This window comes from Oncorhynchus kisutch, linkage group LG13 (genome assembly GCF_002021735.2).
Source record: "Oncorhynchus kisutch isolate 150728-3 linkage group LG13, Okis_V2, whole genome shotgun sequence".
NCBI classification, from domain to species: Eukaryota; Metazoa; Chordata; class Actinopteri; order Salmoniformes; family Salmonidae; genus Oncorhynchus; species Oncorhynchus kisutch.
The window spans coordinates 35,353,662-35,380,290 of NC_034186.2; the positions used below are offsets into that span (position 1 = coordinate 35,353,662).

A 26,629-nucleotide genomic window follows, 5' to 3' on the forward strand; every position below is an offset into this window, starting at 1 on the left:
TGGCCAGACGGAAGCCACTCCTCAGTGAAAGGCACGTGACAGTCTGCTTGGAGTTTGCCAAAAGGCACATAAAGGACTCTCAGACCATGAGAAAGGCTATGCCTACAGTGAAGCATGGTGGTGGCAGCATCATGCTGTGGGGATGTTTTTCAGCGACAGGAAGACTAGTCAGGATCGAGGGAAAGATGAACGGAGCAAAGTACAGAGATCCTTGATCGTCTAAAACATTATTGGTCGACCAACAGCCTAACGACCAAACATCGACCAGTTGACTAATTGAGGTCAGCCCTAAATCAGGCACATTTGAATAACCTTAATTTTGACATATTTTATTGCAAAAATGCATTTAGTTTAAAGAAGAGTAGATACCAGAAAGCCCTGAGGAAGCAAAGGGGTCCTTTTAGAAAAGTTGCATAAAGTATACTAACATCACAGAAAGCAATGTCCTCTCTCTTTCCCCTTTGAGACAAAGATACAGCAGAGACCCTATCGATTGATCAAACATGTTGTCATTAACACAGAATCCTGATCAAATCAGTTAGGGCCCATGCCTGCAAAAATTATTGATTGGAGGACTCGTACAATAGAACAGGAAGCACATAATAGGACAACCAATCAGAACACACTGTGGGAGGTGCTACAGTATACAGTATCCCCCCCCCCCCCCCATTAATCAGCAGCTTATAGAAAGTTTCACAATAAAAATGTGTAATTTCTTTCAGTCCACTCTATTCATTGATTAAAGTATGGTTTGGCATGGCAAGAAAATGTGTCATTTGCTCTCAGGGCATACATACATTCCACACTACTGTATTTCTTCGGTGGCAGATGTAGAATGTATGACACTGTACAAGCGATTTGAGAGGAAAGATATGAAACGCATGGACAATTAAGGCACTGAACTGAACTGAGGAGATGTTCATTATATATACACTGAGTCATTTGTAGTACTGTAGTCTGCCTTCTGAGAGTACAGGCTCTGACCAGTGCCCTCTTCATACAGTAGGCTTGATAATACACGACTCGGGTAGGTATTCAATGACGAGCCAACTGTCCGATACAAACACTTTGACAAGTATGTGGTTATAATTGAACAATCACATGGATATTCAGAGTTCTGCCCATGTATTTTGTGTTATGTAGTCTTGTGGATATTGAGGGGACAGAGGGACAGACACATTTTTTAGGTTTGTGTCTGGTTAGTACTGTATCTCTAAAGCATATGCTATCAGATATTTAAAGCCTGCAGAATTTGTTCCTGAGACTACATATGAATACATCTCATGAAAGTGCAGTTGCTACTGCTGCAAATGAACAGTATATAAAAGTCCATTAAAGCATCCCAATGTCTGAGGAGCAAAGAACTGCTTTCTGATGAAACAATTGAGTGATATTTTTCTGCCAGGATTTTCTTACATATCATTTACAATGTTTTTGTCTATGAATGTTCACATTTGTTCAGTGAAAGACACAGGGAACCCAAATCATTCTGGGACTGTGCATGACTACAGCAGTTTGAAATTCAGTATGAGCTGCAACATCATCATGCACTCAAAAATAATGATTTCCTATGGAACAACTACTGTTCGTCACTGTGATGATATCATCTGACCTCGGACCATCTGTGACCTCTGACCTAGAATTCCATCCTTGTGATTGTCTGGTCTGTTACCTCCCGTTCTGAGGCATCCAGGTGTTTGTTAGCTTAATGACTGCATGCTGAGAGTTCAGGCGGAAATGGTGGACAGTTGTGGGCACTGCGGGAGGAAGCTAAGTACTGTAGCAATGCTCCTGTGTCCTGGGCAGAGGGAGTCGCCTGTGTCCTCCTACCCCAGTGAAAGCTCTGATTCTGGGGATATGGATATGGCAGTGAAGATCTTCCTCCCTTGGGCTTACATGGACACACCTCTGACTCCTGGTGAAACGGGCACAATTTGAAAGGATATCACTCAAACACATATTAGAGAACTAGACCAGTAAAAGACTAAAATCTAGAACATAAACTTTATTAATACAGTATCATGTATCAATAATCTGCCCACACTGAAACAAAGGTTATCACAAGACAGTCATTTTAATCTAGAACTAGGCAGTGCTGAGCACAATCCCTTTGGGCTGTCATTGCTGTCTCTTACCATTCCAGAAAGTCATCCCCTCTGTGGCTGGCTGGGTCACTGTTTCCTCCGGACCACCTGTTTGAGGTGCAGCTCGCTCTCGGCCGCCACGATGGGCAGCTCGTTCTTCAGGTGGTAGCTGATCAGGTGACTAATGCTCTCAAACAGCATGTCTTTGGTGCGTACCTGACAGTGACGAGGAGGAGTGGGCTAACAGATGTTAGCAGGTCACCACATATTTAAGGATGCTAACAAGAATGCTTCTGATACCATTGTTTTGCACTCAGCAATGCTAATGCTAGGCTATAGCTAAGTGGCTGACACCATTTCCATATAAAATATATACTCTATGGGGAAAATCCTAATTTCCACTTAGGTAGAATTTTCACATGTCAATAGGTGACTGTTGTTAAATGCCAGAAGGTGATTATCACTCACCACTCCCTCTGGGTCCACCAGTAGCAGGTGTTTGGGAAGACCACAGTGCATGCCTGTCAGGACATACTGGCCTGGGTTGGTGGCACTGTCTCGTACCAGGAAGTCCCCGTCTCGGACCAGCAGTTTCTCAGCATCACGGCGGCTCATACGACCGTGGTACCAGGCCTCCCGCCGGAGCTGCTCCTCTGTAGGGGCGACAGGGGCACGACGTCGGGGTGGGCTGGGCCACTGGTTCTTCAAAACACACACCCCACCGTTACCACTGACACCACCAGCCTCGTGCATCTTTAGAGCATCCTCAAAGGGTCCTACAGAGAACCAGGAAAAGTGAGAACACGTGCAAGGCACACACGTGGAACCTGTAACATGAATGACATCATCCATACATGCCAACCCTATTTCCCAGATACTCCCTTCATCTTGAATAATAATATCTCTATTGTGTCAGTGGCTGTGTTCAGTGGATGGATAGCTGTTGATGAGACTCACTCATGTCAAAGATGTCTTTCATGGGGCTGTCTGGCCCCCTGGCCCCCCTGTGGCCCTCTGCTCCCTGCTCCAATCCCTCCAGACTCTGGGTGTTCACATATAGGTGCTCCTCATAGTCCCTGCTCCCCGGAGTCTGGCCGTCTGCCCGCTGGTAACCATCTGATGTCAGACCTGTCAATCACAACTCAGTTTACTAATACATTGCTACTTACATACTCTCTGCAATATTCTTACTTAAACTATTAAGTATCCACAAACATTGTAATATCTGTGACTTGCAGTATTGTGACGTGCAGTACCATATCAGACCACATGGTGTCTCACCTGAGCTGCTGTTGTTTTCAGTATCCCAGTGAAGCTCATAGCACAGCTGACCTGAAGGGCAGGAAGCTGTCTCGCTCCTGGACGGAGAACCCATCTAAAAACAGATGCCCAAAACTCACATTAGCATTACTAATAGTAGACATGTACTTCTTTATGACTCTTCAGACCACCTGGTAATAAATAGTTCCACTTCTACAGACACCTTATGTTTGAATCCTCTTTATAGGCTGCAGGGTATGAGCAAGACTTTCCTCTCACCAATTAGCTAACCCAGAGGCCTGGTTTCTATCTTGAGTGATATCAATCTCTTGTAATTATGTAGCAGGCACATCTACAAGACAGTTATTGGGTTCCCTGCTACTGTATGCTCACAGTTCTCTCTCTTCTCTGAGACTTTATGTTGAAAAGCCAGGCAAGGTCGTTAGTCATGTGTCCAGAAATACTATATCAAAGGGTTTGGTGGTGAGGGTGGAGGCTGGGGAATCACCTGCACTGCCTTGCTCTCTGGTTGGCTGTGGATGTGGCCCAGCAAGGCCGTACAAGGCTTCAGCCTTGAGTCCACCACTCCCCCAAAAGGAGGCACCTTCCCAGGGATGCTGTTGTAGTAGTCATGCTCCAACGAGTCCTCGTCATCTCCCCACGCCGAGTCTTCTGTCCTGATGTTCCTGAGGTGACACGATAAGAAGAGGTCATTTAATTCCCAAATATGACAAGGCAAGGGATCAGATACCTCCTCCACATTCGATAACGTAAACACTAGAGTTTAATGGTTCTATTGTTGGTAGCAGGAGATACACACTCTGCTTTAAATAACAGTTTTGATTTCGATGGACTGAAATCTGAGCACAGCATATCACATTTCTAGCAAGTGACTGAGCTAAAAATGTTTGAGTTTCATATCGAGTTGAGCGTGTGTCTGTGGAAAATGCAAGTCAACGCTTTAAGTAGCACACCATACTTGCACTGTACCAATTCCGTGATAACCACACAGAATGAACACACTGAGTGCATGTGTGTGTAAAGTCTTTGTCTTTCCAGACACAACCCTATATTGAGTGCAGTGCTTGTGGACACTGACCATGGTGCATGTGGTTACATGTCGATTGTGGTGCTCATTTCAAGCCTGTGTGTCATTGTACACACTGTCAAACAGTCGATCCAGTGGTGTGCGATGGATAAGTGTTGGTTTATTGACTACAGATAAGTTAGCACATTACAACAACAGCCAATGGTCTGGGCTTTTGGAACAGTTTGTAGTGTGCTAGTCTGGAAACCTGATGGTTGCTGGTTCACTTCCCTCTATCATCCCAGATTCACTGCAGTGGCCCTGTCTCACCTTTCCACAGTGGGGATGGCTTTGGGAGGGCTGTGGAGGTACTGTTTAAACTGCAGTTCGAAGGCCTGCCCGATGGTGCTGATGACATTCTGAGCTAAACCGTCACAACACTCCAGGATATGGCATGCTGAAGAGAACATGGAGGATATGAGTTCCGCAACGCCACTGTGAGGATAACAACTTATATTTTCAAGAAAAAAAATTGAAAAACCTATATTTAAGTTAAACAAACATTAGTAAACCATAATGCCAGAAAATCCTAATGCGTTAAACGCCAGGAAGAAACTGCATAGCTTTGTTTCTGTTTATGAAATACAATAGTAAACTGAATAGTGTGTAAGGAGATACCTCTCTGATTGACTGGATCTTTGGCCACATAAGCAACATAATCGGGCGTGTCCTGCAAGAGAGGGAAAAACCTCAATAAACTCTGATGAATTAGGATATAATTGCATTAGAGGGCTTATTGATCATGAAGTCAAGGGATTGGAAAGCGGTCAAAAGCAACCAAGTCAGACATGCAGTCTGCCAAGCGGCCCATGTCAACAAACAGACAGAGAAAGGAAAGCACAAAGTGCACTTATGCTGCAAACTCTCACCGTGTCTCCCCCAGAGGCAAAGGAGATGGACTGCATGGGATGGTGTGCTATCACCTATGAAAGAGGAAGAGAGGGAGGTGCGGTTTTTATATCAGTCCTTCATCACATCAAATCATCTACAAATCAGCTATCCTGTTAGGAAAACAGGTTTCTAAAGATTGACATGTATTGTTTGTGTTGCATTAGTTGAAGAGACCTCCAACCTGTCGTGTGGTGGGGATGAGCAAGCTGAGACCCTCTATAGAGATGTTGACAGCGATGCTCATACCAGCGAAGCGAAGGTTACTCTTCCCCATGACGGACTGCAGGGCCTTGTTAATGTTCTACAGGACAGGAACACAGAGCCTGGGCTTAGCATCACACACACACACACACAATTGAACTAGTGTTGCATCAAAATACATTCGCTCACCTTCCTCCTCCAGGCCCCTTTACCCCCAGGCACAGCTTCACACAGTCTGTTGATGGCCTCCCTGGGTGGGGGGAGAGGAGAGGGGGAGGGGTCAGAATGACAACACACAAACATTTGCCCCCATAATGAATCCCAAATCTCCCCTAAACCATACCCTTTACAAACAGTACATCTGAGAGCATCATGGTAATAGTTCCATCTTGCCCTTTGATAGGCTAGAAGGGCATCTTGCCATATTGGATACATCTAGCCAATCCTTTCAGATCAACTAAAGTGCCTAGAGGATAGAGGCCAGGGGTCAATTTGTAATTCAGCTTCAAGCAGCTACTTGGGAAAATGTTGAAAAGTCTAACTGTACTCCATCATCATCATCATCATCATCCTATAGACAGCGTGCAGGTAAAGTGGTTGCATAAACTATAAAAAGAGCAAGTCAGTGGCCCTTCCCTCAGCCTCAGGTCATGGTCAGAGGTCAGGAGTCACCAATCCATCTCAGTTCAAAGGACACAGGGGCCCTCAGAATAAAGCAGGACAGCAGACGTCTAATCTCAGTTTACACACGGCTAACAGGAACACTTAATATCATAATCACATTGAGCTGAGTTCACATAAACAAATTCTCTCCAGTAAATTCTATTAGTGTAAGGAACACAAGTATCTCAACATGATTGAAAGTAACAGCGTAATGTCTTGGTCTGATGATTTATGTGCTCATCAGGCTCTATTTGATTTGCATTCATTTTCCTCTCCATTTTGTTTCCAATCAGAAGCGTGTGGTGTACTACTGCAGTGTATTCTATGTCATTAGGCTGTGAGCATGGGGAGCATTGGGGACTTATGAGTGATGATGTCTGATGATATCCCCTTGTGTGGTGGCAGAGATAGCCGGAACACAGGGTCTGTCAGGGGACAGGTGCGGCTGGCTGCCAGAGTCAAGGACCCGGCCCCTATCAATTGACTCGTAAATATTTAAAAAGCAGGAGCGGCCGTCTCCAGTAAAGGACTTCTCAAAGAGACTCAACTCGCCGCCTGGGAGAATATTAGAGCATGCAATGTGTGAAACTTACTCTTCAGCCTGAAGTGTCCCCACTTGCACTACCAAATATCTAGCTTTTCATGTGGCGCGACAAGTAAGATGCTTCAGGAGGGCTGTCATGTGTGCTAGCAAAGCAGAGGTCCTGGGTTCGAGCCTCATGTGAGACGAATCGGGAGGAAGTGGTACTCGCTAAACAAGCAGCATGACGTTCTTTACACATGGATAATGGACTAATGTGTGTTTGTTTGCAGTATCTCTCCTGGCCATGTACATGTTACATTGCATCTTTCCTGGCCATGTCCCATCCCACATGAAAAGAATACTAGAATACTATACTACACATTGATTATTTGTAGTACTTACTATAGAATGTTGTAGAATATTATAGTAAACACTACAGTATTATCAGTAGAAAAGAATACACTGTAGTAAATACTACAAAAACATTAGTCTGCAACTATAGTAAATATTATAGGATTTAACTGACATATGCCCTGCCCATTCCCCTCACCCATATTGCAATTTGTGCCACCCATAAGTGAGAAACCTACATATATTGTGTTCCCTACAGGTTATGGAAAAGCACAGAAGCTCTGTTTAGACCCCAGTTCTACAGGTTATGGAAAAGCACAGAAGCTCTGTTTAGACCCCAGTTCTACAGGTTATGGAAAAGCACAGAAGCTCTGTTTAGACCCCAGTTCTACAGGTTATGGAAAAGCACAGAAGCTCTGTTTAGACCCCAGTTCTACAGGTTATGGAAAAGCACAGAAGCTCTGTTTAGACCCCAGTTCTACAGGTTATGGAAAAGCACAGAAGCTCTGTTTAGACCCCAGTTCTACAGGTTATGGAAAAGCACAGAAGCTCTGTTTAGACCCCAGTTCTACAGGTTATGGAAAAGCACAGAAGCTCTGTTTAGACCCCAGTCCTACAGGTTATGGAAAATGTGCTCTTTTAGTATTTCTCCAGTAAGTTTCCTGAAGGAAAAATCCCCCACTTCTATGATAATCAAAGATAACCAAACAAAAACACAATAGTAAATACTACAGTAATGTCTTCAAAATAACTACAGTATACTACAGTCCACAAAAACACTACAGTAAATACAATAGTATAGTACATTCTGAAAAACAATACAGTAAATACTAGTGTACTAGAATCTGCAAAAACACTACATTAATTACTTCAGTATATATTAGTTATTTTACTACATTATTTATACTATAGTTAACTGTGCATACTACAGTATACTACAGTGAATACTACAGTATTTATACCATAGTATAATATAGTCTTTTTTCATGTGGGTTTGTAGCATATTGGCCCAAAACCATCACACTTTGACACCTGTCAAAGAGGACCTCATGCTGGAATGATAATCAGTGTTCTCCAGTCAGTCTTTGAAGATGTGTCATGGGGAATGTCAGGCTCTTTCTTAATCTGCCAAAAACAAGTGACTCCAGAAAAGACAACAGGAAAAACCAAATAGAAGCGGAACAGGAAACCTCAACTAAATGTAATTAAATTAAGTAATCCGGAATGCACGGTCAAATGGAGACATTCCCAATCTCTTCTTCAACATCCTTTACAATAACCGTATGATGTAAACAAATGTCATTCTGAAAGCAATGGCAATATTGAGCTTCTTATTATGCTACTAAGTTATTCAAATGGAGCATTGTTAAATTCATTATTTCATAGATCTTGCCATAACACTGTCATAAATACATAAATGTTCGATCTCTGCTCTTCTCCCTCTTTCTTGTTGTCTCCTACAGGCATATTCCAGCAGGCAGGCAGGCAGGCAGGCAGGGGAGTGTCCGCGTGAACCACTGCAGCTCAGCTCTCAACAGTCATTAGCGAACATCATCAATAATACATCTCTCCATCACTCCATTTCTGCCTCTCCCCCTGCACTTAAGCCGTGTGTGTGTGTGTGTGGGGGGGGGGCTCAGATTACTGGCAATCGATCATGGAAGAGAGAAAGATCTGTCTGGTGTTCAAGATTACACACAATGTACTATCACCACCTCTGAGGGTATTTTTATAACCTCTGCTCAGACCAAAATAGCAGGGTCACAAGCAAGTAAACAAAAACTGAAATGAAAATAAAACCATAAATTATGTTCAGTTGTAGGTTTTTTGGGGGCAGGAATATAATGGTGTTTTTAAGTTTTTTTTTTTTTGTAGTTTAGTAGTTTTTGTAGTTTTCAAACTTCTGAATCTGGCGGGTCACATTGACATTGACTTTCTAATTTAAACGTAAACAGCGAGATGACGTTGCCACGAGCTGCACCGCAGATATCTGGCACGTTTGAATGGTGAAGCGAAAGCAACAAACGACAGTCGAGGAATGAAGTCAGGGGTGGTTCATATGCGACAGATAAAAATCGGACACTACATGCTGACTACACGTCTAGTGTCGTGTGCACGAGCGTTGCAAAATAAATATATACATACATGTTATTCAATCATTGCACCCACACTGCTGGTGTACGTCAACGAGTGTCTGCGTAGCCAGGTGCTAAAATATAATTTAGCTCTCTTTGTGAGGATGACGCCATGCAAGTGCCGCCTCTCCCATCTCCTCATTGGTTTTTAGAAGCATATACCCACATAGATGTTTGAAAGATGAACTGAGGTCCACACTCCAGTCCAGTCGGCTGTGGTAATGCACCTTAAAGTTGGTTGCCAACCGCCATATAAAGTCCAAAGAAGAAGAAGAAGCCTGAAGGAGGAGAGATTACTAGAAACTAAATTGGTTTATCTTTTTATCTGTGGATTCATTGTTGGAGTAGAGAACCTTGTGCGTTTCAGGTAAAATAACAACCAAATGTTTATATCCCAGGACAAATTAGCTAGCAACAGCTGGCTAAATTGGCATAAATGTTTAATACTTTTTGACCTGTCCCCAAATTAGTATAGTTGGTTCAGAGTTCATTTTGATATTTCAACCTGCGTGTCCTGATTGCGTCTGGTGTGCGTGAGATCGCATCTGATTGCGTCAAAATGCGTGCGATGGCGCACACGGACGCACGCGCGGTCTGGTCAGCATGTAATGTGGTTTTCCAACAGCAAGGCTCAGATCGTTAATAAAATGTGTTCTTTATTATGGCGAAGTAAAAATATGTTTTTATTATTATTTATATATTTTTTCATTTAACCTTTATTTAACCAGGTAGGCTAGTTGAGAACAAGTTCTCATTTGCAACTGCGACTTGGCCAAGATAAAGCAAAGCAGTTCGACACATACAACAACACAGAGTTACACATGGAACAAACAAACATACAGTCTATAATACAGTAGAACATTTGTATATACAGTATGTGCAAATGAGGTAGGATAAGGGAGGTAAAGGCAATAAATAGGCCATGGTGGCGAAGTAATTACAAAATAGCAATTAAACACTGGAATGGTAGATGTGCAGTATATATATATATGCATATATGAATGTGTAAGTGGAGATACTGGGGTGCAAAGCAGCAGGACAAATAAATACAGTATGGGGATGAGGTAGTTGGATGGGCTATTTACAGACGGGCTATGTACAGGTGCAGTGATCTGTGAGCTGATCTGACAGCTGGTGCTTAAAGCTAGTGAGTGAGATATGAGTCTCCAGCTTCAGTGATTTTTGAAGTTCGTTCCAGTCATTGGCAGCAGAGAACTGCAAGGAAAGGCAGCCAAAAGAGGAATTGGTTTTGGGGGTGACCAGTGAGATATACCTACTGGAGAGCGTGCTACGGGTGGGTGCTGCTATGGTGACCAGTGAGATAAGGCAGTGCTTTACCTAGCAGAGACTTGTAGATGACCTGGAGCCAGTGGGTTTGGCAACGAGTTTGAAGCGAGGGCGAGCCAATAGAGAGCGTACAGGTCATTTCTAACCCTCAAATCACATACTCACAAACTGAAATCATAATATAATATGATGATGATGAGGGCCTCCCGGGTGGCGCAGTGGTCTAAGGCACTGCATTGCGGGTTGTCTCATTGCGCACTAGTGACTCATGTGGCGGGCCGGGCGCAGTGCACGCTAACCAGGTCGCCAGGTGCACGGTGTTTCCTCTGACACATTGGTGCGGCTGGCTTCTGGGTTGGATGCGCGCTGTGTTAAGAAGCAGTGCGGCTTGCTAGCTGTGCCACCAGAGACTCTGGGTTCGAGCCCAGGCTCTGTCGCAGCCGGGCCGCGACCGGGAGGTCCATGGGGCGACGCACAGTTGGCTTAGCGTCATCTGGGTTAGGGAAGGTTTGGCCGGTAGGGATATCCTTGTCTCATTGTGCACTAGTGACTCATGTGGTGTGCCGGGCGCAGTGCACGCTAACCAGGTCGCCAGGTGCACGGTGTTTCCTCCGACACATTGGTAAGGCTGGCTTCCGGGTTGGATGCGCGCTGTGTTAAGAAGCAGTGGGGCTTGGTTGGGTTGTGTTTTGGAGGACGCATGGCTTTCGACCTTCGTCTCTCCCGAGCCTGAACAGGAGTTGTAGCAATGTGACAAGATAGTACCAATTGGATACCACGGAAATGGGGGTAAAAAAAATCTAAAAATAATAATATAATAATATACAGTGCCGTGCGAAAGTATTCGGCCCCCTTGAACTTTGCGACCTTTTGCCACATTTCAGGCTTCAAACATAAAGATATAAAACTGTATTTTTTTGTGAAGAATCAACAACAAGTGGGACACAATCATGAAGTGGAACGACATTTATTGGATATTTCAAACTTTTTTAACAAATCAAAAACGGAAAAATTGGGCATGCAAAATTATTCAGCCCCTTTACTTTCAGTGCAGCAAACTCTCTCCAGAAGTTCAGTGAGGATCTCTGAATGATCCAATGTTGACCTAAATTACTAATGAGGATAAATACAATCCACCTGTGTGTAATCAAGTCTCCGTATAAATGCACCTGCACTGTGATAGTCTCAGAGGTCCGTTAAAAGCGCAGAGAGCATCATGAAGAACAAGGAACACACCAGGCAGGTCCGAGATACTGTTGTGAAGAAGTTTAAAGCCGGATTTGGATACAGAAAGATTTCCCAAGCTTTAAACATCCCAAGGAGCACTGTGCAAGCGATAATATTGAAATGGAAGGAGTATCAGACCACTGCAAATCTACCAAGACCTGGCCGTCCCTCTAAACTTTCAGCTCATACAAGGAGAAGACTGATCAGAGATGCAGCCAAGAGGCCCATGATCACTCTGGAGGAACTGCAGAGATCTACAGCTGAGGTGGGAGACTCTGTCCATAGGACAACAATCAGTCGTATATTGCACAAATCTGGCCTTTATGGAAGAGTGGCAAGAAGAAATCCATTTCTTAAAGATATCCATAAAAAGTGTCGTTTAAAGTTTGCCACAAGCCACCTGGGAGACACACCAAACATGTGGAAGAAGGTGCTCTGGTCAGATGAAACCAAAATTGAACTTTTTGGCAACAATGCAAAACTTTATGTTTGGCGTAAAAGCAACACAGCCCATCACCCTGAACACACCATCCCCACTGTCAAACATGGTGGTGGCAGCATCATGGTTTGGGCCTGCTTTTCTTCAGCAGGGACAGGGAAGATGGTTAAAATTGATGGGAAGATGGATGGAGCCAAATACAGGACCATTCTGGAAGAAAACCTGATGGAGTCTGCAAAAGACCTGAGACTGGGACGGAGATTTGTCTTCAAACAAGACCATGATCCAAAACATAAAGCAAAATCTACAATGGAATGGTTCAAAAATAAACATATCCAGGAATTAGAATGGCCAAGTCAAAGTCCAGACCTGAATCCAATAGAGAATCTGTGGAAAGAACTGAAAACTGCTGCAAATGCTCTCCATCCAACCTCACTGAGCTCGAGCTGTTTTGCAAGGAGGAATGGGAAAAAATGTCAGTCTCTCGATGTGCAAAACTGATAGAGACATACCCCAAGCGGCTTACAGCTGTAATCGCAGCAAAAGGTGGCGCTACAAAGTATTAACTTAAGGGGGCTGAATAATTCTGCACGCCCAATTTTTCAGTTTTTGATTTGTTAAAAAAGTTTGCAATATCCAATAAATGTCGTTCCACTTCATGATTGTGTCCCACTTGTTGTTGATTCTTCACAAAAAAATACAGTTTTATATCTTTATGTTTGAAGCCTGAAATGTGGCAAAAGGTCGCAAAGTTCAAGGGGGCCGAATACTTTCGCAAGGCACTGTATAATATATAATAATAATATAACACATTGTACAATCAGTTAGTGAGACAAAGCCTCATATCACATTTATTTGTATATCCACTGTACACATAAATCACAGCAAATTGGTTCCTGTTCACGTGGGTTAAACCGAAACACCCTAATGATTCGTTGGCAATAGAGCCTCCCACAATGCAGGCGATGGCTGCAGGATGAAGTTGGTAAAGAGCAACTGCAAAAACTTGCAGTCTTCTGCAGTCAACTTAATGACCTTTGATCACATGATTTTTGTCAAGTTCATGCAGTCTACATGTAGGAGCCAGTCGGACAGTTTGTATCTCCAGAATGAAAGGCTACTTGACAAAAGTGATCCGGTCGAACACGCCCATTGAGATGAGCACCATGCAAAACTTTGACTTCAGACAGTCAAACAGACTATCTGCGCATGTGCAAGGATTCTTCACCCTGCTACAACGTGGTAGCTACGGGACCAAAACAGCTGAGAAGTTTAGCCTTGCGCTTCAATGCTCTTGGTTGTTGTGGAAATTGACTCACTACTACTGTTTACTTCCCACATCCACGCCATCTCGCTTCTGTAAGTCTACCTTTAAACCTAACCTATCCTATGATTTGACCCTTCACCTTATGCATTTCTGCCCAACAGTGGCAAGAAGTAACATCCCTCCCCCATAAAAATAAAATAAACAAGAGTGTGCAAAGCTGTCATCAAGGCAAAGGGTGGCTACTTTGAAGAATCTAAATGACAAACTATATTTTTATTTGTTTAACACTTTTTTGGTTACTACATGATTTCATATGTGTTATTTCATAGTTTTGATGTCTTCCCTATTATTCTACAATGTAGAAAATAGTACAAATAAAGAAAAACCCTTGAATGAGTAGGTGTGTCCAAACGTTTGACTGGTACTGTATATACCACACGTAAATGGCTCCTAGCCTCCCACACAGGATACTTTCTGTCCCCAACACTAAAACAAAAAACTGAAACAAAATAATATAAAAACGTAATATATACAACTTAAACAACTAAGTAAAGTAGATCTGAAAAAACGAATAGAAATAAAGATTCTTGGTCACAAGAACCTCCACCAGGGGGACTGCAGGGTCCCCAAACGAACCACCACCTTTTCCCAATTTGCTCTCTCATTCGGAGCTATTTTCATGTTTATATGTTCACCTGCCCGGGACTTCAGATGTAAATTAGCTGTAAATTATAATCTGGTGCAACGCATCACTTCTCACTTCGGAGATGTTTTTGATGTACATTGTCCCTGTCCAAATAAATGTAATAAAACAAGAACATTTAAAAAAAGACAAGAAAGAAAGCTTGCACTGCTCCAACTCAGACTTGGAGCCCCGCCTGGCCACCTTTGTACCACCACGTACAGAAATAAACACACATGTAAACGTGTGAGTGCACACAGTCACACAAACACACAGCAAAGGCTCACATGTGCCATTTACATGCATCAATGGCTTAGTCAAAATGATGTTTACCAGATACACAATATTCTGGGCCTTGCTAGTAATATCATTACAGTGAAAAGCGGGGCTGGCGTGCCTGTGAATTTCTACCTGATTTGGTACCACTGTGACTCTTCTGTGTACTTTGTCCTTCTAATCAGATCGGGTTCTACTGACTCATCACTAGAAGGGCAGAATCAATTCTCACTTACCTCGTCACCTGGGTCCGAGTGTTGAAGTCCAGCGATCGCATCGACTTTAACACCTCAATGCAGCCCATGTACTGCAAAGATAGAAACATACTTTATTACATGATAGATTTCCAACCAGATGTATTATTCTATAGATCATTTTTCTCAATCCAATTAAAACACTTTTGGTCATGAGACTGGAACTGTCATAACAGACTTTTTCAGTGATACACGGTACTACGGCAATAGCATGTATCACACACAGTGTAGCATGTATTTCCAGAATGGTTAACACATAGCATGTATGACAATCATTTATACCATAGTACTAAAGGCCAAATTATTTGCAGGCAGTGTGAGTGGCAGAGTAATGGCCAGATTAAGGTGGTAATAATGTCTCCATGACTAGATTAGCAACACTGAGAACTCTGTGTATTCAGGGAACTGTAGCTGCAAAGGCCTGTGTGTGTGTGTGTGTGTGTGTGTGTGTGTGTGTGTGTGTGTGTGTGTGTGTGTGTGTGTGTGTGTGTGTGTGTGTGTGTGTGTGTGTGTGTCACTGGGGACCAGGCAAAGTGCTCTGGGAGAGGGGACTCCATCAACTCCTACTACACCAAAAATACTAATTATACAAGATACGTATGCTAAGTATACTTGGACATTAAATGTGCCACGTTACTGAACCATATCGGTATCGAGGTCATATAAACATCACAGGCATAGGCCAAATTAGATTATGTTTAAATAGGCTACAACGGAGTCCTCATATAGCTCCTCCCACCAGCATCCACTGAGATAGGGTATGTTTACTGTACGGTAGTCCCGTTTACTTCCAAAGGTGTAGAGCGTCGAATAAGCTCCTATCATTCATGTCCATGCATCCTCATTTGACTCAAGCTCAATCAATGTCTTCTTAGTTTGTTGTCTGGATCTGTTGTTGTGGCTGGCTGCTGCCAGAGACAGGGAGAGAAATAATCAGGCTAACTTCTCTGCCTGAGAGCTAAATGAGCACCCTAACCAGATTAGGAGACTGGGGAAGTCTTCCATCAGGCAGACGGTCTTCTTCTTCTCCCTCTTTCCCTCTCCTTCTCTCTCTCAATGCCTTCATTGTCACACTCTCTTCCGCACGATACACTGTCCCATCGAGCTCTCAACTTTCCTTCTGCCCCCCGGCAGAATCTCTAATACTCCCTTCCTGGAACCAGTGATGCAGCTTTTCCTAGAAACATTCCAGAGAAATGGCGAAAATGTGCCTTTCTTCTCTGAAATATACACCATCTCAGCCACTGCCTTGCCTTCAAGGAAGTGAACATCAACGACGGATATCTATCATATTACTGGGGCTAATCTGGCCCCACTATCACTGCAACAGAGAACATCCTGTTCAAGTCTCCAGCTAAAGTTTATTATCTAATATCTCTGCTGCTGCTGCTCTGCTCTCCAGATAGAAGCAGGAGCCAGCAGGGAGAGACTGGCAAGGGGCTCATGTTGCTCAGTGGAAAAGGTATACTGTACTGTCGCTACCTGTCAGTTGAACCAAGTTGCAATTGTATTTTTTATTTCTCACGTTGCGGTTTGCCAGGCCAGGAAGTCTGCATTGCAGTGGCTTGGCTCTTGAAGTGGAAGATGCAGGGCTGCCACACCACAAATGCTGGTTCAACTTGCCTGGCTGGTTGGCTGGCCGCGGTGGAAGAAAGGAAGTGACTGGGTGGAAATGTGCAGGAAAGAAGATACACACTACATGGTAGGTATATGGCCACCTGCTCGTCGGACATTTAATTCCAAAATCCTGAGCATTAATATGGAGTTGGTCCCCCCTTTGCTGCTATAACAGCCTCCACTTTTCTGGGAAGGCTTTCCACTAAATGTTGTGACATTGCTGTTGGGGACTTGCTTCCATTCAGCCACAAGAGCATTAGTGAGGTCGGGCACTGATGTTGGGCGATTAGGCCTGGCTGGCAGTAGGCATTCCAATTCATCCCAAAGGTGTTCGATGGGGTTGAGGTCAGGGCTCTGTGCAGGCCAGTCATGTTCTTCCACACTGACCTCAACAAACCATTTCTGTATTGACCTCGCTTTGTGAACGGGGGCATTGTCATGCTGAAACAGGAAAGGGCCTTCCCCAAACTGTTGCCACAAAGTTGGAGGTACAGAATCATCTAAAATGTCATTGTATGCTGTATCATTAAGATTTCCCTTCACTGGAACTAAGGGGCCTAGCCCAAACCATGAAAAACAGCCCCAGACTATTATTCCTCCTCCACCAAATTTTACAGTTGGCACTATGCATTCAGGCGTTCTCTTGGCATCCACTAAACCCAGATTCGTCCGTTGGCCTGCCAGATGGTGATGTGTGATTCATCACTCCAGAGAACGGGCTTCCACTGCACCAGAGTCCAATGGCAGTGAGCTTTATACTACTCCAGCCAACGCTTGAGCAGTTGCTGCTCCTAGACGTTACAATAACAGCACTTACAGTTGACCGGAGCAGCTCTAGCAGGACAGAAATTTGACTGACTGATTTGTTGGAAAAATTGAATCCTATGATGGTGCCATGTTAAAAGTCACTGAGCTCTTCAGCACGGCCCATTCTACTGCCAATGTTTTTCTATGGTGATTGCATGGATGTGTGCTCGATTTTATACACCTGTCAGCAATGGGTGTGGCTGAAATAACGGAATCCACTCATTTGAAGGGGTATCCACACACTTTTGTCCATGTAGTGTATGTCATGATGACAGAGAGAAAAGCAGAGAGCAGCATAAATCTGCTGTCATGCAGACAGTAATAGATTCACTGGTGCTCCTCCCTGCACACCACATTATATAGAGAGGATGAAAAGACACAACGTCCCTTATATACACACATCTTATCTGCCTGTCTTGCTGCAGGGGCCATTTAAATATTATTATAACAGATTAGGCTAGAGCAAACTGCTAATGAAAACTGGTGCAGGGCACAACCATAATGACATATTTCCTGTAATGCTCTCTGGTGTTTTCTCTCAGTGTAGCATGTTAAGCTGTGGACTATATTAGGCATGGCAGAGTCAGAGGCGTTAATTGTAGGAAAGCACGGTTAGAGCTGAGGGAAGCCCCTGGCTGAGTGTTCTCTCTATGCTGTCTGCTACTACTACTCCTCAGTGTTAATGCAGATGGACTCGTTGACCCTGCTATGTCACCCTAGTTCTTCCCTACCACGTGTGATACAAATGACTGTGATTAAATGTAATGGAGTATAGGAATGAATGGTGCCTGTGTGATGTAATTAGAAAGCGTGCTTGGGCCTAGACTGTGCTAATAAAGAGCCATGTCGTTTTGTTGAGGCTGGGGGGAGTAGAGGAGGGGGGATGGGAAGAGCGAAGGGGCAGAGGGGATTGCTGAGGGGAGATCATTGACATTGACGTCAAACAGTCTGCCTCGGATGTAACCCATTGTGAGCCAGAATCACGGGCTTAGACTAGGAAATTACATCTTACTCACTAAAAGACACAATGGTTTTTAAAATGACCTATTTCATTGGATAACATTATAATTTGTTTTCTATATTTCTCAGATATACTTATATTTGTAAGTCAAATTTCAATAAAATGTATTTATAAAGCCCTTCTTACATCAGCTGATGTCACAAAGTGCTGTACAGAAACCTAGCCTAAAACCCCAAACAGCAAGCAACGCAGGTGTAGAAGCACGGTGGCTAGGAAAAACTCCCTAGAATGGCCGGAACCTAAGAAGAAACCTAGAGAGGAACTAGGCTTTGAGGGGTAAGTGTAGTTTGACCAAATGTGTGATAACACCTAACGTATCCACTACCATCAGGATTTGTAAAAAGATCGTTACCATTGTCACTGATTAAGACTGTATGTATTGTATGCATGTCTGTCCAAAATGCCTTCCAATATTTCACTTAGGTTGAAACAATCAAACTATGATCAAGAAACATGCCACTCACTCACACACTTGCACACACACACACACACACACACACGTGTCTCTCATTCACCACATGCAATATGTGTTGTTCTGTTTATTTCCTCCCTCCCACCCACCCTGAAGCCTGTAGGGTGTAGGCTGACAGTCTTCCCACCACACCACAGCAAACAAAGCAGAGAGAGCCATCTATCTGGATGAAATCATGTATTCCTCCTCAACCTCGACCCATTGGGTGCATAACACACTGCCTGACATTTGCATGTCCAATTGTATCCAAGAGACACCTTTAGGGTGGTGAATCATCTTAACGTTGATATTATTTCTAAGGAATGAGACGTCCCAAATGTTAACTGCAAACAGGATATCTTTTGACAGTTTTGTCTTATTAAAGCTTTACTGGGGGAATTTAAATGATTCGCTATTCGACATAACATGAACTCTAGGTAGTAACCATCAACAAGCTGTCAAATTATCGCTGATAGATACAGTATTTAACTGCAAGGAAGACAACCCTTAAAAAATGCAATGCAGAAATGCTCAAAGGTATGCTGAACGATAACAACATTTGGGTAATGCACAAAGCTGTAGAGGGGCTGCATGTATGGTTACTCACCCTGACTATGTAGGAAGCCCCAGGGCCTGTGATCTTCTTGTCTGGGTGCAGCCAGCCCTGGGAGGGCTTGTGGATGAAGCTGCCCTTCTGGTTGAAGTCCTCCCCTCCCAGCCACATGCCCTCCACCCTTGTCCTGCGGTTCATCCCCGTCCTGGATCCGCTGTGGCCCCCGGGGCTCCCTGTGCACTCTGTAGCCCCTGCGCTGTGGCCGCCTGGACTGGCTGAGCCCGCTGCAGATCTGTGCCTGCTGATGGCCTGTAGGGAACAGGGGTTGACACACACAGGGTCACAGGAGTTCAAAACAGAAGCCAGACTGGCCACGGGACCGTTGGGGGCAGAAGTTCCACTGGGGCTGTGCGAGCCCTGCGATGAGGGGGCTGCAGCCTTGCCCGAGTCCTTGCTGGAGTTGGAGGGGCTCCTGCTGAGCAGCGAGTTAGAGAACTTCCACTGAGGCATCCTGGGGATGAGCATGCAGAAAGTGGTGGTGGCGTCCTGCTCCCCATCCAGGCAGGGGGAGTCGGCCAGAGCAGGGGCTGCGGAGGAGGACCGGGGGATGGACTCCAGAGGAGGCAGGGGGGGCAGCGGCAGGCTGGGGGCGGAGGAGAGGACCACCGGGGTGGCCACCACTTTGCCGCTCATAGCTAAGCTCTGCATCAGGTCGTCGGAGGAGGTCACAGAGTCGTTGCGAAAGCGGCCATACTTTGGCTTAAGTAGCATGCCCGGAGGAGCAGCCTGAAGCAGAGGCTGAGAGGGGCTGACAGAGGATGAGGGGAAGGGGAAAGGGGAGGGGGAGAGGTGCAATGGAAGAGCGGGACAAAATCTGCTAAATCTTCCGGAAATAGCTGTATCCCCTGTTGAGTGAGTGCTGTATGGTCCTCTCCCACTCACACAGGCTCATTTCACTCTCCAGCCTCTCTGCATCTGAGCTGGCCTGCTTCAGCCTTCTCCCTTTCTCTGGCTCGCTCACATGCTCCCCACTCTCTCTCTCTCTCTCTCTCGGTGATGTCATTGTGTTATTGCTTGTCTATTCGCCCTGCCCAGCTGCTCTCAGACAGCATTAGCCATCACACATCTGCCTGAGCCTCCCTCCTAGCTTACACACACAAGCATTCACACACACACGCACATTCATTCGTTCACACAGTCAGCATCTACATGCAGAGCACAGACACCATTTACACATTATATTGTCCCTGCATGTGGCAATGACAGAAAGACAGAGCATCCCACCATAAGACATACCGTAGGCAATTGCTGCAAAAGCAAAGCATGCATGCCTGCGGCCATTTTTAACAAAGACCATCAATGAATAATTTAGTGAAGAGAGTCAATACACATCATACTTTAGCTACTATACATTAACATCAATATTTCACATTTATGGGTCTGAATTGTGCTGCCAGTATATTAAGACAAAGCAGCTGTGACAAAATGCAATGAATTATCAATGGTTTTAGAGATGTAAAACATTTGAGAAAAGCCCACTATACCTGAAATGTCCTATCTTTCTGCTCGCTACACTTCTGATTTCATAATGAGATGATGATGACTGAGAGCCGGGACTTGACTGAGGAACATGAACTCTGTGACAATCTTTTCCTGTTTCGAATGTGAGAGTCACACCTCAAGGGAAACTCATTCATTAGTTTTGTGCAATATGGGGTGCTGTGACGTTAGAAAACCCAATTTCCCTTTTGGTGTTGACGTCAATGTCCCCAGTATCGCATCCAAACTGCATCCTCTGTCACAGGCAACAAATAACAGGAAGTACTCTCCTCTGCTGTGTGATTGGTGTGTGTTCTGTGTGTAGTGTAAGTGTTCACCACCCATCTCCCTACAGTATATAGAATACAAAGGTTTGTACTTAATGCATAACTACTAATTGTCACGCCCTGACCTTAGATATCTCTGTTTTTCTATATATTTTGGTTAGGTCAGGTTGTGACCAGGGTGGGCACTCTAGTTTTTTTTGTCTAGGGTTTTTGTATGTCTAGGGGGTTTTGTATGTCTAGGGGTTTTTGTATGTCTATGTTGGCCAGATATGGTTTCCAATCAGAGACAGCCGTTTATCATTGTCTCTGATTGGGGATCATATTTAGGTAGCCATTTTCCTCATTTGTGTTGTGGGATCATGTATATGTTTAGTTGCCTCATGTCTATGTTTAGTTGCCTGTCAGCACTAGTTTGTATAGCTTCACGTTTCGTTTGTTGTTTTTGTTCATTCATTAAAAAGAGAATGTACGCATACCACGCTGCGCCTTGGTCTGACCCTTATGACGAACGTGACACTAAAGGAATAATAATTTAGCAAATGGTTTGGCACAGCACCTAAGTCAATAAGGAAAAAGCAATAATGAATGTGCACCTGTCAATAATAAAGTAGCTGAAATTAACTTATTTTCTAACTAGCATATGCAAAATTGTAATGAATGAATCAATACATTTTTGCTATAGAATATGAAAACAATTCATATTCAGATTGACTATATAGACCCTTTCCCAGTACACGACACACTGACGTCAAGCACAGATGCGCGCGACTTTCGGAGGCAGTGAGAAAGCCATCACCATCCGTGCCCATTCAAGTATTACCTCTAAACAAAAGGACTTTTTGGGGGTTCTCATAATATGCTTACAATGATGTTTTGATTCTTGCTTGAATAGTCGCTAAGATTATGTTTGGTTGTGTTCTTTGCAAAACACCTATTTTGGATGCAGCAGTTGTTAGTTAAAATGCTAACACTCATTGCCAAAGAGACATTTTACTGGTTGAAGTTTAAGTGTTTTTTAAGTTTAATGCATTTGATTTGCAATGATGACACAAACATTATATTAAGCAGGACATTCACACGAGCCTTAAAATCCAATTATAATACAAAAGTAGTGTGAAAAGCTTTTTTTTGCTGGCGTTCTATATGAACTCCCCCTTGTTCTGACCCCAACTTGCGCACATCGCCCTCGTGCTGCAATGTTTGCAAACATAGAAAGGGGTCTATGAGTTCAAATCATTCGGTGTGATGGGGAAATATGGCCACGGCATGTGACTCATGTCCAATAATGGTAGAATGTAACATCCAATGTCCAAATGCACACATATTGATTGCACTTGTCATGAAACAAGCAAAAACGAACAAAGCTAACAATAAAGTTCTACTGGGAATTACTCCCAGTAACAATTCCAGCCCGTCCCATCTGTGTGACCTCTCTCCCCATGTCTACCCCTTTCCCACCCCTCTCTCAATAGATATATCCACAGTCTTCTAAAAGCTGCCTACTGGAGGAGATCAGACCTTTTAGCTCCCCACTCTAAACTCTTTGTCACGTTTGTTGGAATGAATATCGGACCAAGGTGCAGGGTATGTTGAGTTCCACATAATTTAACAAAGAAAGTTCAACTTAGCAAAGACAAAAACAAATAAACAATAAACTAATAACGAACCGTGACTACAGAGAATGCTACATGCACTAACTCAAAACAATATCCCATAACCCACAGGTGGAAAAAAATGCTACTTAAGTATGATCTTAAGTGGACTTAATATTAATAGAGTGAAATACAATCATTTGGGGGCCTCCCGGGTGGCGCAGTGGTTAATGGCGCTGTACCATCAGAAACTCTGTGTTCGTGCCCAGGCTCTGTCGTAACCGGCCGCGACCGGGAGGTCCGTGGGGCAACGCACAATTGGCCTAGCGTCGTCTGGGTTAGGGAGGGCTTGGCCGGTAGGGATATCCTTGTCTCATCACGCACCAGCGACTCTTGTGGCGGGCCAGGCGCAGTGCACGCTAACCAAGGTTGCCAGGTGCATGGTGTTTCCTCTGATGTTTTTAGAAACGTTTGCACATTTATTCAAAATGAAATACAGAAATATCTCACTCACTTAAGTATTCACACCCCTGAGTCTATACTTTGTAGAAGCACATTTGGCAGTGATTACAGCTGCGAGTCTTTCGAGGTAAGTCTCTAAGAGCTTTCCACACCTGGATTGTGCAACATTTGCCCATTATTTAAAAAAGGTATCAAGCTCTGTCAAATTGGTTGTTGATCATTGCTACACAAAAATTGTCAAGGCTTGCAATAGATTTTCAAGTAGAATTAGGTCAAAGCTGTAACTCAGCCACTCAGGAACATTCACTGTCTTCTTGGTAAGCAACTCCAGTGTAGGTTTAGCCTTGTGTTTTAGGTTATTGTTCTGCTGAAAGGTGAATTAATCTCCCAGTGTCTGATGGAAAGCAGACTGAACCAGGTTTTCCTTTAGGATTTTGCCTGTCCTTAGCTCCATTCCGTTTCTTTTCTACCCTGTAAAACTCCCCAATCCTTAACGATTACAAGCATACCCATAACATGATGTAGCCACCACTATGCTTAAAAATATTAAGAGTGGTATTCAGTAATGTGTTGTATTGGATTTGCCCCAACCATAAAACTTTGTATTCAGGGCAAAAAGTAAATTGCTTTGCCACATTGTTTGAAATATTACTTTAGTGCCTTACTGCAAACAGGATGTTTTAAAGTCACCATTGGCCGCATGGTGAAATCCCTGTGCAGTTTCCTCCTTCTCCGGCAACTGAGTTAGAAAGAATGCCTGTATCTTTGTAGTGACTGGGTGTATTGATACACCATCCAAATTGTAATTAATAACTCAAAGGGATATTCAATGTCTGCTTTTTAAAAAACTTTTACCCATCTACCAATAAATTACCTTCTTTGCGAGGCATTGGAAAATCTCCCTGGTCTTTGTGGTTGAATCTGTGTTTGAAATGCACTGCTTGACTAAAGGACCTTACAGATAATTGTATGTGTGGGGTACAGAGATGAGGTAGTAATTCAAAAAACATGTTAAACACTATTATTGCACACAGAGTGTCACGACTTCCGCAGAAGTTGGTCCCTCTCCTTGTTCGGGCGGCGTTCGGCGGTCGATGTCACACCGGCTTTCTAGCTACTGCCGATCCACTTTTCATTTTCCATTTGTTTTGTCTTTGTTTCACACACCTGTTGCCAATCCCACAATCACTTGTTCATTATTTAACCCTCTGTTCCCCACATGGTTTTTGTGAGTGTTTGTTTATTTGTATTTTCGGTCTGTCATAGTGTACATGTGTTCATTACTTTGTATATTTGACTTTTTGAGTAAAGTACGTTTGATTACTCATATATGCTGTCCTGCACTTGACTTTCTACACCGGATACACCTAGGGCCTATTACACAGAGTGAGTCCATGCAACTTATTAGTCTAAACATTTTGAAAAAACATATTTCCACTTTGACATTATGGGGTATTGTGTGTAGGCCAGTAACAAACAAAAAAACTACATTTATGCACATTTAAATTCAGGCTGTAACACAACAAAATGTGGGAAAATGCAAGGGGTGTGAATACTTTCTGAAGGTGCTGTAGATTAGAAAGCCAGTGGGCCTAATATAAACTTTGTAAATTTTGAATTAACAGGCTTTTTCAAAAATAATTAGAATGGCCAACATACTCACTGCACACTGTGCAGGGCCTGAGTTAGATATGTATTCATGCATTTATTCCACAGTGACCTACATTACAGTACACAAACAACAACTAACGCTTTAAGGTTAGGCTTTGTAGCCAATCATGTGATTTTTTAAATAAAAAATATTTTTTAAATGCATTTAGGAGAGCATGTTAACATGGATGACCAAATAATTAACTGAATCACCTATTATCTAAGTAGAGGGAAATCAACCAACTAAAACATGCCACCCACTCATCCCAGGCAGAGCAGAACTCCAGGGCTAGCTGCTCATACTGTAATACGCTGTAAAAACAGGTTAATTTGAGCTTAAATTGGATAAAGCCATCAAAACAACCTGGTGAATTCCTCCAAAAACCCAGAATTGAGATGAAAGACAAACATTTTGTTTTGCCCCACAATATATCATCTTAGTTTGCAGTAGTTCCTCAGAGGGCATAGTCTTGTTACTGCTCATGACATGGAGACATGGTTCAAACTAATTCAAATGTGTCACTATTTGAAAAAGCAACACTGGGAACATTTGATTACAATTTAAAAGGTCACAAAGAAATGTCAAAAAAAGTCTTGGTTAATTTGCAAAGGCCAACATTTGCGGAGGTGGAAGTTGAAAAGGCTTAGCGCACCATAAAATTGTGCAAGGCAAAAATTAAACAAACTAGATTTAAAGAGTGTGTACGCTCAGAGATAAAATAGCAAAGAAATACAATGCACTGTACATGCAGTAAACACAGGAATTATGAGAGGCAGCAATAGACTCACCTATATCTCAGACATTTGGAGAGCAGATTGAAGATGCCCTGACTTGAACAATAACCCAGAAAACTAAAACTCCAAAGCAATAAAGGAAGTTCAGAGTATGTGAGAGAGCATAACGGCTTGAGGAGCATAAGACCCTTCTGCAAGTCAAAGACTGATTGAACAAACTCGCAATGGCAACAAGCCACAGTTAACACAAGTTACACACAAAAACACATAAACACATGCCAACTCCTCGACAACCAATTACATCACTTGGTTGTTTGTGGCATAAGAGAATTGAGAAGTTACTGATAAACCAAATGTCATCAATATGTAGGATGTGACTGATGACTAATAGGAAGAGAAGCAGCAGACCATACTACTAACTAGGTCTACCACTTCCATGATAAGTGGGAGGAGAGTGAAAACAGGCTCCACGATATATCACCAGATTAATATAAATCTATCAAAAAAGTAAGCAGCATTTCAGACCAGACAGGCTTCTTTATAACACATCTAAAAATAAAATAAAGTGAATGTAGACGTTTAATACACACTGCAGACACAATGAAAAACTTTTCTGATCAAATCAAATGCATCTGTATCTGTAACACTTACAGTGTGTTTGGAAATGCAACTAATTTGTTTGCACTGCAATTCAAGGAGCTAATATTCACCTGGTCTTCAGCGTGCTGTAACACTGCAATCAGCAGTGGAATAAGGCAGGCTGTGCATGCACTATGTCTCATTAGCAACCATTACAGAGCCCAGAGATGTGATAACAACGTGCAAACACACTCTCTGAGAACTCAGGCTGTTTCTCTGTAACTAATTCACAAGGGAAACTGTCATACATGGGGCCAGTGGAAACAGCTGGGTTTCTAAAGTCACAAATCCGCCACTTTTAAAACAGCCCAGGTTTAAACCTGTTGTTACATTGCAGTTATAAAGAAGACAATGTCTTTGTATGTTCATGTATACTATCTACAATTATTATTATTGTATAGGTGATGAATTTCAAATAGATGATAAAGCACAGAAGTAAAATGACAGTATTTGTTTATACAGCACTCTAACCCTCAAAGGTCACAGGAACAAATGTGGTTCCTTTGACATTTAAGTGTTATTTAGCAACTCAAAATAAACACTGATGGCTAGCTACATTACGTACACCCCCAAAATAAGTCCTTGTGACTTTATGAAAGAGTGTGACTGATGTTATCAGTGGAAAAACTAGGATTCCTTTAGGCAACAT

At 43.2% G+C, this 26,629-nt stretch overlaps 1 protein-coding gene across 4 annotated transcripts; it reads right to left on the reverse strand.

Moving 5' to 3' along the window:
* Positions 1-308: 308 nt before the first annotated feature.
* Positions 309-25,750, reverse strand: LOC109902523 (SHC-transforming protein 2-like). Of its 4 annotated transcripts, none has more exons than XM_020498942.2 (14): positions 25,396-25,750; positions 19,131-19,385; positions 14,610-14,680; positions 5,713-5,773; positions 5,504-5,623; positions 5,301-5,354; positions 5,050-5,101; positions 4,702-4,828; positions 3,853-4,030; positions 3,366-3,459; positions 3,042-3,212; positions 2,553-2,860; positions 2,136-2,324; positions 309-1,915 (listed from the first exon to the last, which is right to left on the reverse strand). In XM_020498942.2, exons 2-13 carry the CDS (start codon positions 19,272-19,274, stop codon positions 2,172-2,174), a joined length of 1,533 nt encoding a protein of 510 aa, XP_020354531.1. In that variant the 5' UTR covers positions 19,275-19,385; positions 25,396-25,750; the 3' UTR covers positions 309-1,915; positions 2,136-2,171. The 4 variants fall into 4 exon arrangements, with proteins under 4 accessions (XP_020354531.1, XP_020354532.1, XP_031641970.1 ...); XM_020498943.2 differs by lacking the exon at positions 25,396-25,750 and adding an exon at positions 20,621-21,513; XM_031786110.1 differs by lacking the exon at positions 25,396-25,750 and having other exon boundaries at positions 19,131-20,611.
* Between the last annotated feature and the right edge of the window lie 879 nt (positions 25,751-26,629).